Here is a 14,585-nt window from a genome sequence, read left to right as displayed (position 1 = left end):
CCTAAAACAGCCAACGATTTATACAGATTATCATAGACAGCTCTGACAAGCATGACGTCAATGGGCTTATGATGACGGGATGTGATGTCAAAACCTGGTATTCTGTGCTCTCAACAATGTACGGATCCCGCTCTGTGTAATAAGATTCCCCGTAATCGGTATTGTCTGGTAGTTCATAATATTCCTCTGTGCCAAGATTGGCGTCGCCAGCATCGCCAGCATCGCCAGCATCGCCAGTTTCTGTGCTTGTTACTATAAATTTTTCGTCAGGTTCAACATCACCGTTGACAACATTTTGGACAGTTTTGCTTGGCTTTGTAGATTTAACTTCGAGTTTTGATGCTGACGGTATTTTGGCCAGTACTTTCTTTACAGCGTGTTGAGCGCTTTCCTCGTCCGTTTGCCCGCGCTTCTTTTTCACGAGAAACTTCTTTCGTTTTCCGTGCTTTTCCTTTTTTGCTTTAGGTTCGGGTTTTGCCTTAATTTGGAATATATTGCCACCAGATGCTTGGATTTTTTGCGTCTGACTTTATGGCATGATTTCCAAAGTTGCAGACTTTAGTTTAGCGTTAGAGCGAAAAGTTATGATTAATATTATTCTGACGTATATTAGGACATAAGTGTTTTCTCCAGCAACTGTTCACAAACCCATTTATCGCATATTATTGGCTCAGCTATTCAACATAGTGCAACAGCTTGGTCTGCTAAACTTAGTTCGGAAAAATAGGAAAGTGATAGTGAAGAGTAGCTAAAAGTCACCTGCTGTTGGTTAAGTTGCTGCTGAATCTGCTGTTCGTCGTCAGAAGCCATTCTGATGTTGCCTAGCAACCGTAAGGCCAAGCCACCCGAACCAAAGAATGTGATGGACGAAAGGATGCAAGATCAGTCGAGGATTACTTGAAGATAATAGAAGGAAAGGATCAGAAAATGGAAATTTATCATGCTTACTTGGTAAAAGCTATATACAAACTTTATTCATATGGGTCATAGGCGCATTAAAGAATGCCCTGTTGTTTGCCGATAAGAAATCTCTCCAAAATGATTTTATTTCTATAAGTTAAAGCAAAACAGTTGACACAAAGAAGGACTAACCTTTTTAAATGCTTATGGTAATTGTTTCCAACCGTGGATCAGGAACAGAAAGTTCAAATAACGATGTTATCCAAAAACCAACCGAACAGTTGTGGTATAGATAAGATTTATAAACTGTCAACGAACCTTGAGACAAAACAGAGTTAACCTCGGTGACTGGAACAGAGGTAAAAGAGTGTATATGGAGAACCCATTACGACCACGTCTGACTTTCGGCTGTCGCTGTCAATCGCACGACGTGACGCAACATCATCTACGTCATAACGCGAGGGTGTCAATGCCTATATGTAAGCTTTGTGTTGGGAACATTACAGCTTATAGTGAAGTCAATTCATTACGGCATACAAATCAAAACATTGATTAGGAATAGTGTGTTTGTTACACTGCAAAGCACTCACAATGAAACTCAATTAACATGACATAAGTTTTGGGCACCTCGTGTTACAGAAAATGCAACTTTTAATAAGTCAAAGCAGTAGTTTTAGCCACTTTTAACAGCCCAAAAGCGCAAAATATTATGTATTCAGCATTATAGGTGGCACATTTTGCCTAATTTGTGTTTCCACAGTTAAGCTCTATTGATTTTTAACTTTTAAACATACAAGCTGTTTATAAAACCTCAAAATACTTATGACATCTACCTGCACAAGAAAAACTCCTATATCTATCGGAGTATAATACACCTCAACCATTTGTTATTTGAATCTACATAACGTTTGAATGCAGTTTTAACACTGACTTAATGCATCCAAATGCTAGCTGGTTAAGATTTTTGCGCCAAAACATTCCGACAAGACGATTCAACGTAGAACGTGCATGGTTCGCAGCCCATCTCTGCAAACTAAAACTGGATTGACTCCTATATTACACTCGCTTAGTTTAGGCGAATCTGGCCGCCTTGGGAACTCACGTAAAACATGAAAAGCGCTAATGTTGGCAAATAGTTCACTAGTTCTCAACTCCTAAACCATATGCCTCACTGATGACTAGCTGCTACAGAAACAGCAATCACCATATAGTTTGGTATGAAAAGACACATATGGATCAAGTCTACTGACTGCTTTATGCTAGAAAAAGACTATCCCACGTGATTCTGAGTAAAATTGACAATAATTTGTTTCGTAATACCAGCCGTTTGCTGTCGGCGCCCTGACTTCAACCAGTGTTACTGCTGAGAGCAAAGTAGATAAAAATAAACGGTGATCGACCAACAGCTGGCCTTGAAGAGGCGATGAAATCGCGACGTCAATGTAAGTCGCGACCTTCTGACATGCTACATAACTCGATGACCACTGTAAGTTAATCGTTCTACATTAGAAAGTGTGGATGAATATCACATGGTAAATTACAGCTAAGGGCAGAATTGCGTAGCCTTAAATCTCGCGCACTCCAAAAACTCGTGGTTGTCGATAATTGTAGTGCAGATGTATTCGTTCCGCCTTTACTCATGATAAAATGATTGCCAGAATAGCCTCATTGCAGCAATATCACATGGTAGCTATGCATAACACAACACTCATTAATCGCCAATTTATACACAGCATACACTTGAAATTGGGAACAGACTTTTGCATACGAAACGATGCAGCGCATGTTGACTCGCACAATGAAGCACAATTTAAAGAGCTTACACCGCGAAGTAAACTGACTAAACAGAATTCTAAAGCCATAAATGTTTCATGGTCCCCGCACAGCCTTCCATATTTTATGAAATTCACTGCCTAACGGAAATGTAGAACTTTCCTCACCGAAGAGTAAGGTCAGGTTAATTTGCTAAATTGTTTCGGAAATACGGACTTATTTCCAAAGTAAACATATATCGATTTTATTGATTACCACGGTTCCAGATTGTAATCTACCTAATAACATAACGTAAGAGAAGGTTGTATAGGGGTATGTATGGAGTTATAAACAGGCATGGCTACAAACATACGTGCAACTTAAACAAAAGACCTATCGTAATGATTGGAAATACATGAAGGTTAAAGGCATGTTGCCCAAACAAATTCAAACAGTAAATGTGAACTATTTAATGCCTTTACGCACCCTCATTATAAAACGCTTATATGTTCGAAGCGAGTATTGTGTCGGCACCAGCTCTGTATCAGACGTCAAGCTTTGAGATGACGTCAACCAGTTGCCGCACTCCTAGTGCTTATCTGACCATAACCGATATGAGGCTGTGATTGTCGCTTTCCAAACAAAAGGGAAACAATGTTAGGCAACGCAACTTGTTGTAAAAAAGCACGACTTGCGCATCTCGGTAATTGAGAATTTTATATTTACAAAACGTCACGTGACGCGTTCAACAACTGAACAAATAGTAAAGGCACAACTAATTACTATTCGATCGACGCAACGATACGTTGTTCCCAAATGTGTGACCTGATAGAAAATCGATGCGACAATTTATATCGATTTGTAAAAATGAAGGCCTTGCTGCTGCATTGGCGAACGGTCTTGTGACGTACAAACGTTTTAGATTTCATTGTTATTTTTTGTACTTGTGTTGTAAATCTTTTATCAATCATTGTTGTAAATCTTTTAATAGTCAAAAAAGATGTGCAAATTTTCTCAACAAAAAGGCACGTCATGCATTTTGAGATGGGATCAAAACGTCACAAAAAGCTTTCCATCAGTGAACGGAACGTTCGGTTGAAAGTTTTTTGCGGTGAGGAGACAAAGCCGTCTGAACGACCTCAAGAAAAAGTTTCCTCGCCATTGGCGAATCACTGAAGCACGAAGCGTGAATAGCTCAAGGCAATCGACGCCAAATGCTCGCCCGGGCCTGGAGGTAATAAGACGTTTCGATTCCGACAAAGTGCTATTGTTGTCCCAAGGGAGTTACATCCTGTTTAATAGCAGTTTATCAAACCGCGCCTGTGTGTCAGTGTAGAACTTGTTTTGGTCGTTGAAGGTTAAAGGTGACTTTGTTGAATATTGTTCGCTATGTTTTCAGCACATTTCGCAAAGTTGTTTTATTGGCAGTGAAGTACTTCGCATTCCACAGCAGTCCAGAGAGATTTCCTCAAAGGACCGTCTGTTGTTGACTTCTGGTAAAGGAGGGAGATAGGTCTTAGATAGGTGAAGGTATCTTGTCTATTGAAGCTTTCAGTTAAATGTTATTTGCGAAGATCTAACATACAGGAAGGGAAGTCTACGTACTGCCTTGGGAAGGTTTAAAGCTCTACCAACTTGTTTCTGTGTACACGGCAAACATTGTACGTTAGTAACCCAGATTCCATTCCAAACAAAGTTCAATCGCTTTAACCCATTTCAGCATGTTGCACAAACTGAGTAGTACCGAAAGGAACCAAGTGTCTAGACGCTCAATAAAATGAAAGGAAAAGTTTCACGGGGTATGGATAGAGTAAGGAGATATGTGTAGGCTACTACTGGCGGTGGCAAGCAGTTGATTCGTATTGTGGATTTCTCTTATTTCCGCCACTAACTTCCTACAATGCGTATCGTTGCGAAGCGTAATATTTTGTAAAGTGTTGAAAGGCGTGTTGTGCTTAAATATAGAAATGAATTGTAAATCAAAACGAAATGTCTTTTATAATCAATGTGCGTAACGAGACTTAGGTCACAACAATAAACTTTGTAGCGTACCCAGTCTCTGCTATATCTGGGTTTAAACATGGTCTGTACCTCACACAGATGAACACGACGTACCACCCCCGTCTCATATCGTCACGCACAGATGTGCATAAACCTTGTCCGTTTAATGCCAACACAAATAGCAACGTTGCCAAAGCAATTGTAACTTTAGGAGAATGTAACGCTTGCGGTAATACTGGTCTAAGGCTTGGTGTTATTCATTTGGAAATAAACTTTATTATGTTTGTTATGAATTCTTTTCAGGTATGCGCTTACACTGCTGCGTATTTATAAGTAGATTAAACAAGTAGCACTGCACTAAGCTACTTTGGCCATTAACTAACTGTCATGCATTTGGAAAATTCTGGATTATAATTCGAACCCAGCGTTTGGCCCCAACCCAATTTTACTGGGGCACAAAACCCAAATGACCCCTTGGAACCCATGGGTGAGCGACTTGCGACAACAGCACCTGCGTAGCGAAATGTCAAGGATAGGTTTTCCAATTCCTCCCAACTGTAGACTACGAAGATACAGAAGCTTCACTATACGCGCAGCCGTCTTCACATTTGCTTTCCTATGTCTTTTCGCCTTTACGAGGGACTTTGTGAACACGCCCACAAGTCATATTGGCCTAAATGTGAAGAAAATGTCGAGTGCTAAGGATCTGCGGTACGACGGAGAACCAAGCCGCAAAGGTAATTGTAAACTTGATCCGATTGTATTATGTCTGATGCAGTGTAGATGTGTCAGATTTAATCGGCCCTCAGGCCACTTTTGTCCTGTTGATCTTGTTGTTGTAACTACGTGTTCAACCACCTTACCGGTAACACAAATAAAAAATTATGTGCCCGTACGGTCGTACCACAACCTGTTTATAGTAGGCTAAGTACGTCCATTGTTTTCATAACCTGAACGATGAAATGATTGTTAAAGGAAACCTTGTCTTTTTAACAAACTTTGAAGCAAGTTTTACTGAATCAAATTTATCCACTGCGCATATTTTCCAACGTTGATGTTTCTGATTAAGCATTTTTCTGCATCCTGTTTATAAATCTTATATAAAGAGTATTGTATTACAAGTTGCAATACATACCGTAGTTAAACCACTTATCTTCTGATTCATACAGGTGTTATTATACTGACAAACCATCGGTCTGGATCGACGTTTCTTGGTCAACTCTTCAACCAACGTCCTGACGTTTTCTTCATGTTTGAGCCCCTACTGCCCTTCGGACATGGCTGCAGCGCCAACGACGACCATTTAAGGGTGGAATATCTTTCACAGTTATTTGCTTGCGACATTCAAGATCTACTATCGCTTCCCACCTACAAAGGTTCCAAAAAAATCAGCGATTTCCGATCCATTAAAAAGTGTGGGGAAGAAAACTTTTGCTTCAGGTAAAACTTACCCCACTTTAGGTATTTGTGGTAACGCAGCACAACGGAGTGTAACAATGCTGGGGTGATGGCGTTAATTAGGTCAGGAATTTTGGCCGCTTGTCCGTGACATTTACCACGTAGTATCCACCTAAGCATACAACATAAAAACGTCGGGTTTTCTGCGTTTTTTACCTAAAATCTAATCACATTGTGGACAAACAGTATTGACCAATGTCTTATATGGGTATATGTTATATTCAGTGCTGTGTTATTCGAACCAGCTTGAAACACTGACGCAAGACAATATGATAGACAAATACGAGACCCTCAGTACAAATACGAGGGTTTTGCTTTGGCCAGACTCGATAACCTTCATAGCTTACGCGTAGTTGCTTTTTTGCAAATTAAACATGATTTGGTTTGATTTGAATACATCTGACCTAACTTGACTACTGAATATCAGGGAGAAGAGCAAGCGAATGTGTTCCCGGGAATTTTGCAAGCATGACAAGCAGTGCTGGGATTGCGAACCAGTCAATTCCAAAGTCGCGTCGAAAATGTGCCGGAATTCGAGCCTTACTGCCATGAAGGTCATTCGCTTTTGCGATTTGGTGCACTTCAGGCCTCTTTTCGAAAACCCGTCGTTGGATATTAAGGTTGGTGGACTTTATGGTGTCACTGTTACTGCATTAGCAATCCACAAGGTGCTGACAATAGCAGTTCAATGGGTCATTGCAACATCAGTGGCAATAAAAGTACATATATGTTACATTTGTCATCGCATTATGCTAAGAACCACATAACATTTACATTTCCAAACATTATTTCTTTCCACAACTTAGTGTGGTAAATGGATACCTATAAAAAATAGCAAATCTTACCTAGACGATATCATATTATTCGTGTTTTTCGTGTGGTGCAATAGATAACACTATCGACCACTGATTGTCGGATAAATGTGTGTAACGTGATACAAAGCGTATCTGTACATGTTACAGATGCTGCATCTGGTACGCGATCCCAGGGGAGTCAGCGGCTCGCGACAGAAACTGGAATCCGCCTGGGGTTTGGAAAAAATGAACGATACATGCAAGAAAATTGAAAAGGCTGTAGACGTGGGCTTTGACCCGAAAAACAATTGGCTTGAGGGAAAGTACAAGGTTGTAAGGTACGTACTACAGTTTGAACAGAAATTCTTGTGTACCACTTTTGGAAGCAGTTGATTGATTTAGTTTGGTGGATGCAATATTGAACAAATTAATTTTTATTTAGTTGGTAATGAGTGTCTACTGAATGAACATTCCCTATGGTTGATGTTCATCTGCGTAGTTGTGTTTGCATAAAATACAAATGAACTCATTCCAATGGAGTTATTTTTGAAATATTTTTTTTTCTTAGATACGAAGATTTTTGTCAAAGTCCATTGCAAACTGCCGACGAAATCTACAAGTTTGTTGGATTACCTATGACGCCGCAATTGAAGAAATGGATCATTTCCAACACAAAGGTATTAAACTTGTTTTCTAAAATTGGTTAGTTTTGAACAGTAACATTGCACAGTATGAAACGTTTCTTCATTACAATTGCAAGACTGTTGCACCAAACCAGGCGTCACCATTGTACCATGCATTGTTACAGGGCAGGCTAGCTTTCCTTGGCGACTCAAGAGCCCAAAAGGTTGCTCACAATGTAAGAAAGGAAGACAAACGAGCCGATTTGGAAAGCCTTCGTGATGCCATTTTAAACGACCCTTATACAACAACGCGTAACTCTAGCGCCACCTGGAAGGCATGGAGAAGTGATTTGGATTTCCGCACGGTGGAGCAAGTGCAGAGCGCTTGCAAAACAGTCATGGACAAGCTTAGATACATTCCAGTTGCATCAGAGCTTCAATTGAAAAACGACCACTTCAATGTTTTGACAAAGTTTTGTTCAGACAAAACTCTACCTCCATGTCGATCTGCCTTCAGCTTATTACCATGACGTTCGCGATGTCATTAGGGAATAAATAGTCTATATTATATGCTGTGGTTAAATTCTCGTGCTGCTTCTATTGGGAATCGGAGTAAAACCTGACGCGCTCCAGCAAATGCACAACGCAATACACTGTTGCTTAACAGCGCGCAGCGTCTCCAAATGGCCGGCCACGTTGTAACAGAAAAAAGCACAAACTAATGGTATGTTATTGTGTACCCAAGATTTGAGGATTTTGCATGCGAACAAGCCACATTCCAAATATCAACAACGACAGCGAAAGCCAAAAAACTGACCATTGTACTCTTATCCAGTAATCAATGTTGATAGGCATGCCATGTGTCCATTCTATATTTTAAGTGATTATGTGACGTGATGCACTTCATTTTGCTACGTACGTTTTAATACAACTACAGACTGACCAAAACTTGCAATTTGAGCAGCTCGAATTTCGCCAAAACGCGTAGCTTCCTGTTTCATAACTTGTTTTCGCAAGTGCTATTTTAACACAGAGATCATTAAAATGTGTCATTATGGATTTAGGCAACGTTTCAATTCGGAAATGGAAATGAGGATTTGGAAGATGGTTTCACGTATTGTGCTAATTTGAAGAAAATAAATCACACATGGTTTTGCTCTGGCAGCCATAAACTTTCTCAAACGTATCCTGTTGTCGTTAATCAAATTTATTAAATTTCCCACAATCTAAATTCCCTCAATACATTCACTAAATTGTCAACATATGTGACCCAAAAACTTGAACCACAGAACACAGGGCAGGACTGTGGTTTCAAAACCGTGGGTGTTTGTCAAAGGGGGCAGACTCTATGACTCGAAAACAACAACTCCCAAAACATTCAAATTTCAGTTGCGCGTTCCCCGGACGAAATACAAACTGACAACCCAAAACACACGGTTTCCAGTTTGATAAATACTGCGCACAATTTCTTTACATGGCCAAGTGGAACACGACACGTAAATGCCAGGGTGCGCTACCGGGCATTGATTTACAGGAATTCTTTACGCTTCTAATGCTCAAAAGCTCGGGAAACAAGGAATTTGTGGCAGAACGAGTATTGCAGGGTTGACAGGTTTAGCTTGCGTTTAAGTGCTGAATGACATTTGGGGCTCGAAGATGTCTGCCATTTTGATGTTAATCGCAAGGTTTTATTGATTTGCTTTATCTCGCATGCGCTAGAAAGATATAGGACCGGTCATGGAGAAACGATTTTTTTCAATAGACTTGACTTGGAAAAAAATCCACTCAAAAAACAATTTATAGGAAAATTAGTTGTGGAAACGTTCGTAAAAACCGTTTCAAGTCGTGCTGAATAATACCAAAACTAATAAAATTAATATCGTTTTCTATAAACTTTTGTGGCAATTTTCTTGTGCGCAGATCGTGTTAGCTATGCATGAAAGTCGCAATTGCTTGGCTTTGTACGTCTGAATTACATTCTTAATAAGTTTTAAATCCTACTTGGTACCCTGTATGTAAAATATTACGACACAAAATTCAAATTTTCATCACTTTTGGCGACAGTTACCACCATTGTTCAACGAAACTGTACTTATGTGGCGATGATCAAAATTCGTAAGCACAAGAAGTAAATGCAAAACTTCTGAAACAAATAAAACACGCAACATTGATTTTACTTTTTGCACGAAACCGACTTTGCTCGCCATTTTTTTGAAAGCTTGCTGATTCAAGTTTGTTGCCCGGATAATTTTACGAATACCTCATAACATTCGATTAAGTTAGTGATATATTAGTCGTGTATAATTTAAACTAAAAATTAAAGTTACGACTGCATTTTCCTCATACAGACCAATGCTTCATATCAAACAAACGCGGGCTATATCCAGTAGTTTACCAAAGAATATATTTTAATGTTGTTTAACCAGTTACGTGGATTTATTTTACCAAGGTATTGTAATACTAGGAAGGTTTTAGGTTTAGTAATCACAACCCAAGCGATTTTAATTGGCCTGTAAGCCCCACTGCAAAATTTGAATAGCAGGAAAACGTTATTTTGTGTTAAGAACAAAAAAATATTCTCACGCATATACATTGTGTAGCGTTGAAGACTGGATTATCTTGGATGCCAAAGCAAAGATGTGCCAAGCAACCGAAGACGAACCGGAATAAATAGTGGATATTACAGCCGTTGTACAACGTTAAACCCTTGGAAGGACTTGGAAAATTCAACAGTGAAAGAGTGCAGTCGAGCCTTCCCACAAAAACACTTGAGCTCGGACAGACGACCTCGAGTGATTCATCACTTCACACTCTCGCCGAAACCGAGAAGCCACCGTCTCTTTATGCGACCGCTCGGCCACTGGATTAACATCGCAAGCTGATGAACTTTTTACCTCTCTACGGGGGCCCAGTCAGTTTAACGTGGCGCTGTTGAATTTCGGCTGGCGAGCCAGTCGTGCACACAACGTCGAGCTCATCCATATCACTTGACGTTGACTCCGCTCGTTTATCACAGGAGCGCTGTGTTTGTATACGGCGAGCTGCGGAAAGCCGCTGCACCTGACGGCGGTCTGCGGCTGTCCGATCCGACGCGCTGGTCAGTACATGGCAGTGACCAGCACAACCCAGGACGGCTGGACGCTTCGGGGTTCGGGTTACGCTGCTGTTTTGGGTCATATTCCGTCTAATTAAAAGCGCAGAAACCTTGAACAAGGATCAGGCGTTTTCGCTGTCTGGACGTCGGGCATTTGTTCCTGGGAAAGTTTGACGAAATGCACCAGTGTTGCTGTTTACTTAAAAGGCACGGAGGTGTCTATTCGCTTCAAAGGCCCAAACCGGAGATGTCTCTCCGAGAGTTTGCCAAATGCTGAGTGAAGACCAGAACACACAAAACTGGCTTTGCGGCGATACACGTGTTCGAAAATGGGACTCTTTTAAGGTAAGTTTGGTGGTGACAAAATGACGGATTGTGTGGGCGCTTGTATTACGATTTCACTTCTAGATCCGGCCGGCGTGTGTGCTCTAATTCGCGCCCGTTCAATTCGGGGTAGTCGTGTGCTTAGCTGGGACTGCGGGCTGAAGAAATCCTCGCCAGAGAGTTGTATCTTAATAAAGCATGAGGTGTTAAGGGGAATTAAAGAGCGACGACCCTGATGGTGAATTCCCTTGCTGCAGAATGTATTTAGGCAAATAGTTTGATGTTACAATGCAGAGAAAGACATTGTTGTGGCTTTCTGGGGCAAAAGTTTCGTTTCTCTGTAAAAATTATGTTGTTTTTAAGCAGAGATTTGCGCCAAATGCACAAGCACAAAAATTCTGCACGTTTCTTTAGAAAATCCCATGCGTGCTGAGGCATTTCGCCAGCTGTTCTGCACAGGCCATCACGAGTTCGAAATATAGCGAAAATCATCAATCACTCCCAGGCAGTCGCCATGTCAAGAGTTGGACGTCTTCGAGGCCATGACGTCACGCAAATTTGTGTCGGAAGTGCGTTCTGTTGCGTCACACAGGCGTGATAAGGCACGGGGCGGTGCAGCTCTCGCGGTGACGGTGCAATTCAGCGGCAATGCTCTTATAAGTCGACGATAGCTCGCGTTGTTCCCCGTCCGTGATCACATTCGCCTCGATTCGGTCGCGGAGGCAAGCACGCCACTTGGCAGGCAACCAGCAAAGAGACTAGGGATGGAACATCCCTCATCACGCGAGGATAAGGATGTTGGTGCAACTCCACGTAGCCATTGGGAAAAACGAAACATCGTTGCATAAATGTGAAACTAAGTTGGGCATAGCTTGGCGTTGTGATATAGCCTCGTGACAAATGCGGTTAATGCATTTGGAACACGCGGATGTCTTTGAGGAACATAACAAACAAATGATAAAATTTAAAGAACTATTCTTCCCCCACAGAACATGTCACTGTTAGAATTCATAATTTCATTACATATAATGAATTCATAATGTAGCCAATACAGAATATATAGTTTGTATTAATGTTTGTGAGATGGTTGAAGGCATGTTACACTGTTTAAGAGTTGTACAAGAATAATCTACGTAAATTCACTTCAAAAGTTCCACGTTTAAATGAATATGCAGCAGTGCCCACGTTGATTTTGCGTTGATCAAGCGGAAAAATTAAATGCGGCAAAAACATCAATGACAACAAAAATTCGCATCAAAACATTTTGTCCAATTTCACCCGACAAGCATTATTGCCCAGCGTCATATTTGAAAACGCCAAATTTCATCACTTTATTCTGTCACGTCGCTTGCCTAAATGTAAGTTTTCGTCATTTCGCGTGTAAGCGGAAATGTTCTCAAAGGCGCTTGCGGTAAATACGACATTGCATATTGTTCGTGCGAGAGGACGACATTTCTCAATTTGGCACTGAAAACGGGACATTATTATTAGTGGCCGATACTTTCGCAGAATAAAAAATCTAAATGAAAATCGTATTTATCGATAAGGGTACGCCTTGTTCCACAATTCGTTAAGTGAGAGTAAAGCATTTAATGGAATGAAAATATCAAACCATTTGGGTTATTATTTGTTATTTTTTTATTGTTAGGAAAGTGAATGCTAATATTAAATATCTAAGGACTTAAATGAATTAAAACATTTATACATATTTTTGTCCTTTTCTTGCGGATTGGCACAAAAGCGATTTTTATTTTTTACAAATAATAAAGATGAGACTCTGAGTTTTGCTTTTCCTATTTGCTGAGATCCCTTTGGTCAAACCCCTTGTATTTGTTTTGTGGTTAAAATGACCGTGTCATGATTACAAGACTTACAAGAACACCACGAGAAATCAATTTCCTCTTTCGTATTCGGGGCGTTTCCTTTGGCTTCTAACTTAACGAAGGGACCGCAGTCCAGTTGCCACGCGATCACACGCGAAAATTGTCCTTAACAAGCTCTTGCGAAGCGTGTTCTAATATTAGCAAAGAGAAATAGTGTGCTCAGTCGGAGGACATTCTCTGAAATGGTGTGCAATCAATTCTACGAGATCATTCGGGGATTTTATGGTGGGTTTTACGCCTATGCATCTCTGCAGAGTGTCCAGCAGCACGAATTGGCAGCATCCTCTCATTGCGATACCGATTGATTGTTTGTATTTTTTGCTGGGTCTCGTTATGTTTGACCGCGTCTGTAAGTTACAGAAAACAAATTACCTGTTTTGCCCCTCTTTTAGCAGTATTACAATGTAGTACTTTTTTAAATCTTGTAGAGCGTCCATTTAACACAAAACACACGGGGTAGAACTGGTATCGATACGGTCATTTTGAAACCAGCAACCACACATCGAATCATTAAATTTGGTCAATCAGTTGCATTGCACCATGTCGTCATCGCTACCAAGCAAGTCCGAATTTGCGTTTTCGCTGCAACGCTCGTGTAAATTGTGACAGTAACACGCCGCAACTCAAAGGCTGGCCTGTCTTGCAACGGAAAATCTCTCCCGCGTTCCCGCAGAGAGAACCGGTTTTGGGCATCCGATCCCAACCGCGAAATCTGCTTGCCGGACGGCAAACATGCGGAGCGGTCTTGTCGCTTCTGTGATCGCTGCTGGCACGCGCCAATCCGGATGGGGTGGAAACGGTAAAGGAAACGAACAAGAAACGGCTTCGTATTGTTGAGTTCCAATGGAAAATGTAACCCAAGCCCTTGTGCATGTTGTTTGCGCAGTCACACTATTTCGATACTCATGCAGCGAAAGTGTGATGTCCCGCCATAACGTTCAGGCCCGCTTCGCTTCTATACTATACGCCGTTGAACGAGTAATTATTTTTGCAGACAGCCCGCCAAAGCAAGTGGAAATATTAATGATCAACTTTGTGTATTACCTATTGTTACATGCTGCAAAGTTTTTACATGACAGATAGGTCTCTCTACAGCAATGCAGCTGTGCCACAATGTTGCAGGAAACGCGCTGCAAAATGAGAAGTAGTAACTATATAGTTGCATGCCAAACAATGCCATTGTTAGATGCGATATTGAGTCAAGCATGCTTGCTCTATCATGTCGTGAATCGGATAATTTGAGAACAAGTTGCCTTTAGAAAATATATACTTTGATTAATGGTTGGTTCAAAGTGTCGCAGGAAAACCCATCCACAAATCTTGCGAAGAATATGTCATTTATTTTGGAAAGCAAGTAAATTCTTTAGACCAAATAATTTAATAATTTTTTTAGAACGATTTAGACAAATGTGCATTTGTTTTTTATGCAAACAGTTATGCAGGTCGTGCGCAAACCACATTGTCGAACAAGATACAACATACGCTTCGCTTAAAGGTAAAATATATACAACCGAACTCGCTGACAACAGTCCAAAAGCAGCCTGCGGTAAACTTGTCCAATTCGAGATGCACAGAATCGCCTGCCAAGTACGATTCGTGATATGTTGTGGCAAATACTGAAATGCCACAGCTCCGCAGGCGCCAGTTGTCACGTGCAATGAGGTAACCTGGTAGAGACGAAAAATCTCAGCGCAAAAACAAAATGGCGCCGTTCTTTAGTGACGTCAACGAATCAAGCAAACGGCGCGCGAAAAAA

The 14,585-nt window shown here is 40.9% G+C and overlaps 2 protein-coding genes across 2 annotated transcripts in view; one reads left to right on the top strand and one right to left on the bottom strand.

The window, feature by feature from the left end:
• Positions 1–1,221, bottom strand: part of LOC145909021 (uncharacterized) — a 43,869-nt gene extending 42,648 nt beyond the window's left edge. Inside the window, exons 1-3 of the mRNA XM_082996343.1 lie at positions 1,093–1,221; positions 760–896; positions 95–478 (exon numbers count right to left, since the gene is read on the bottom strand). Of these exons, the coding sequence (XP_082852469.1) occupies positions 95–478; positions 760–810 (435 nt within the window). The 5' untranslated portion in view covers positions 811–896; positions 1,093–1,221. The remainder of the gene's footprint in view (positions 1–94; positions 479–759; positions 897–1,092) is intronic.
• Positions 1,222–4,960: 3,739 nt separating this feature from the next.
• On the top strand, positions 4,961–8,555 carry LOC145908543 (carbohydrate sulfotransferase 1-like). The gene is made up of 6 exons (XM_082995839.1): positions 4,961–5,390; positions 5,823–6,093; positions 6,539–6,731; positions 7,074–7,243; positions 7,474–7,582; positions 7,714–8,555. Exons 1-6 carry the CDS (start codon positions 5,120–5,122, stop codon positions 8,056–8,058), a joined length of 1,359 nt encoding a protein of 452 aa, XP_082851965.1. The 5' UTR covers positions 4,961–5,119; the 3' UTR covers positions 8,059–8,555.
• The last annotated feature ends 6,030 nt before the right edge of the window (positions 8,556–14,585 follow it).

Source organism: Ascidia mentula, chromosome 7 (genome assembly GCF_947561715.1).
Source record: "Ascidia mentula chromosome 7, kaAscMent1.1, whole genome shotgun sequence".
Lineage (NCBI taxonomy): Eukaryota > Metazoa > Chordata > Ascidiacea > Phlebobranchia > Ascidiidae > Ascidia > Ascidia mentula.
The sequence above is the reverse complement of the archived record's forward strand: the minus strand, read 5'-3'. Positions and strand labels throughout refer to the sequence as shown.

Excerpts from the sequence above, each read along its gene's own strand:
- LOC145908543 (XM_082995839.1), top strand. The coding sequence starts at position 5,120 with ATGACCCCTTGGAACCCATGGGTGAGCGACTTGCGACAACAGCACCTG. Across the intron at positions 5,391-5,822 it reads CGGAGAACCAAGCCGCAAAG|GTGTTATTATACTGACAAAC; the intron begins GTAATTGTAAAC and ends TGATTCATACAG. Across the intron at positions 6,094-6,538 it reads GAAGAAAACTTTTGCTTCAG|GGAGAAGAGCAAGCGAATGT; the intron begins GTAAAACTTACC and ends ACTGAATATCAG.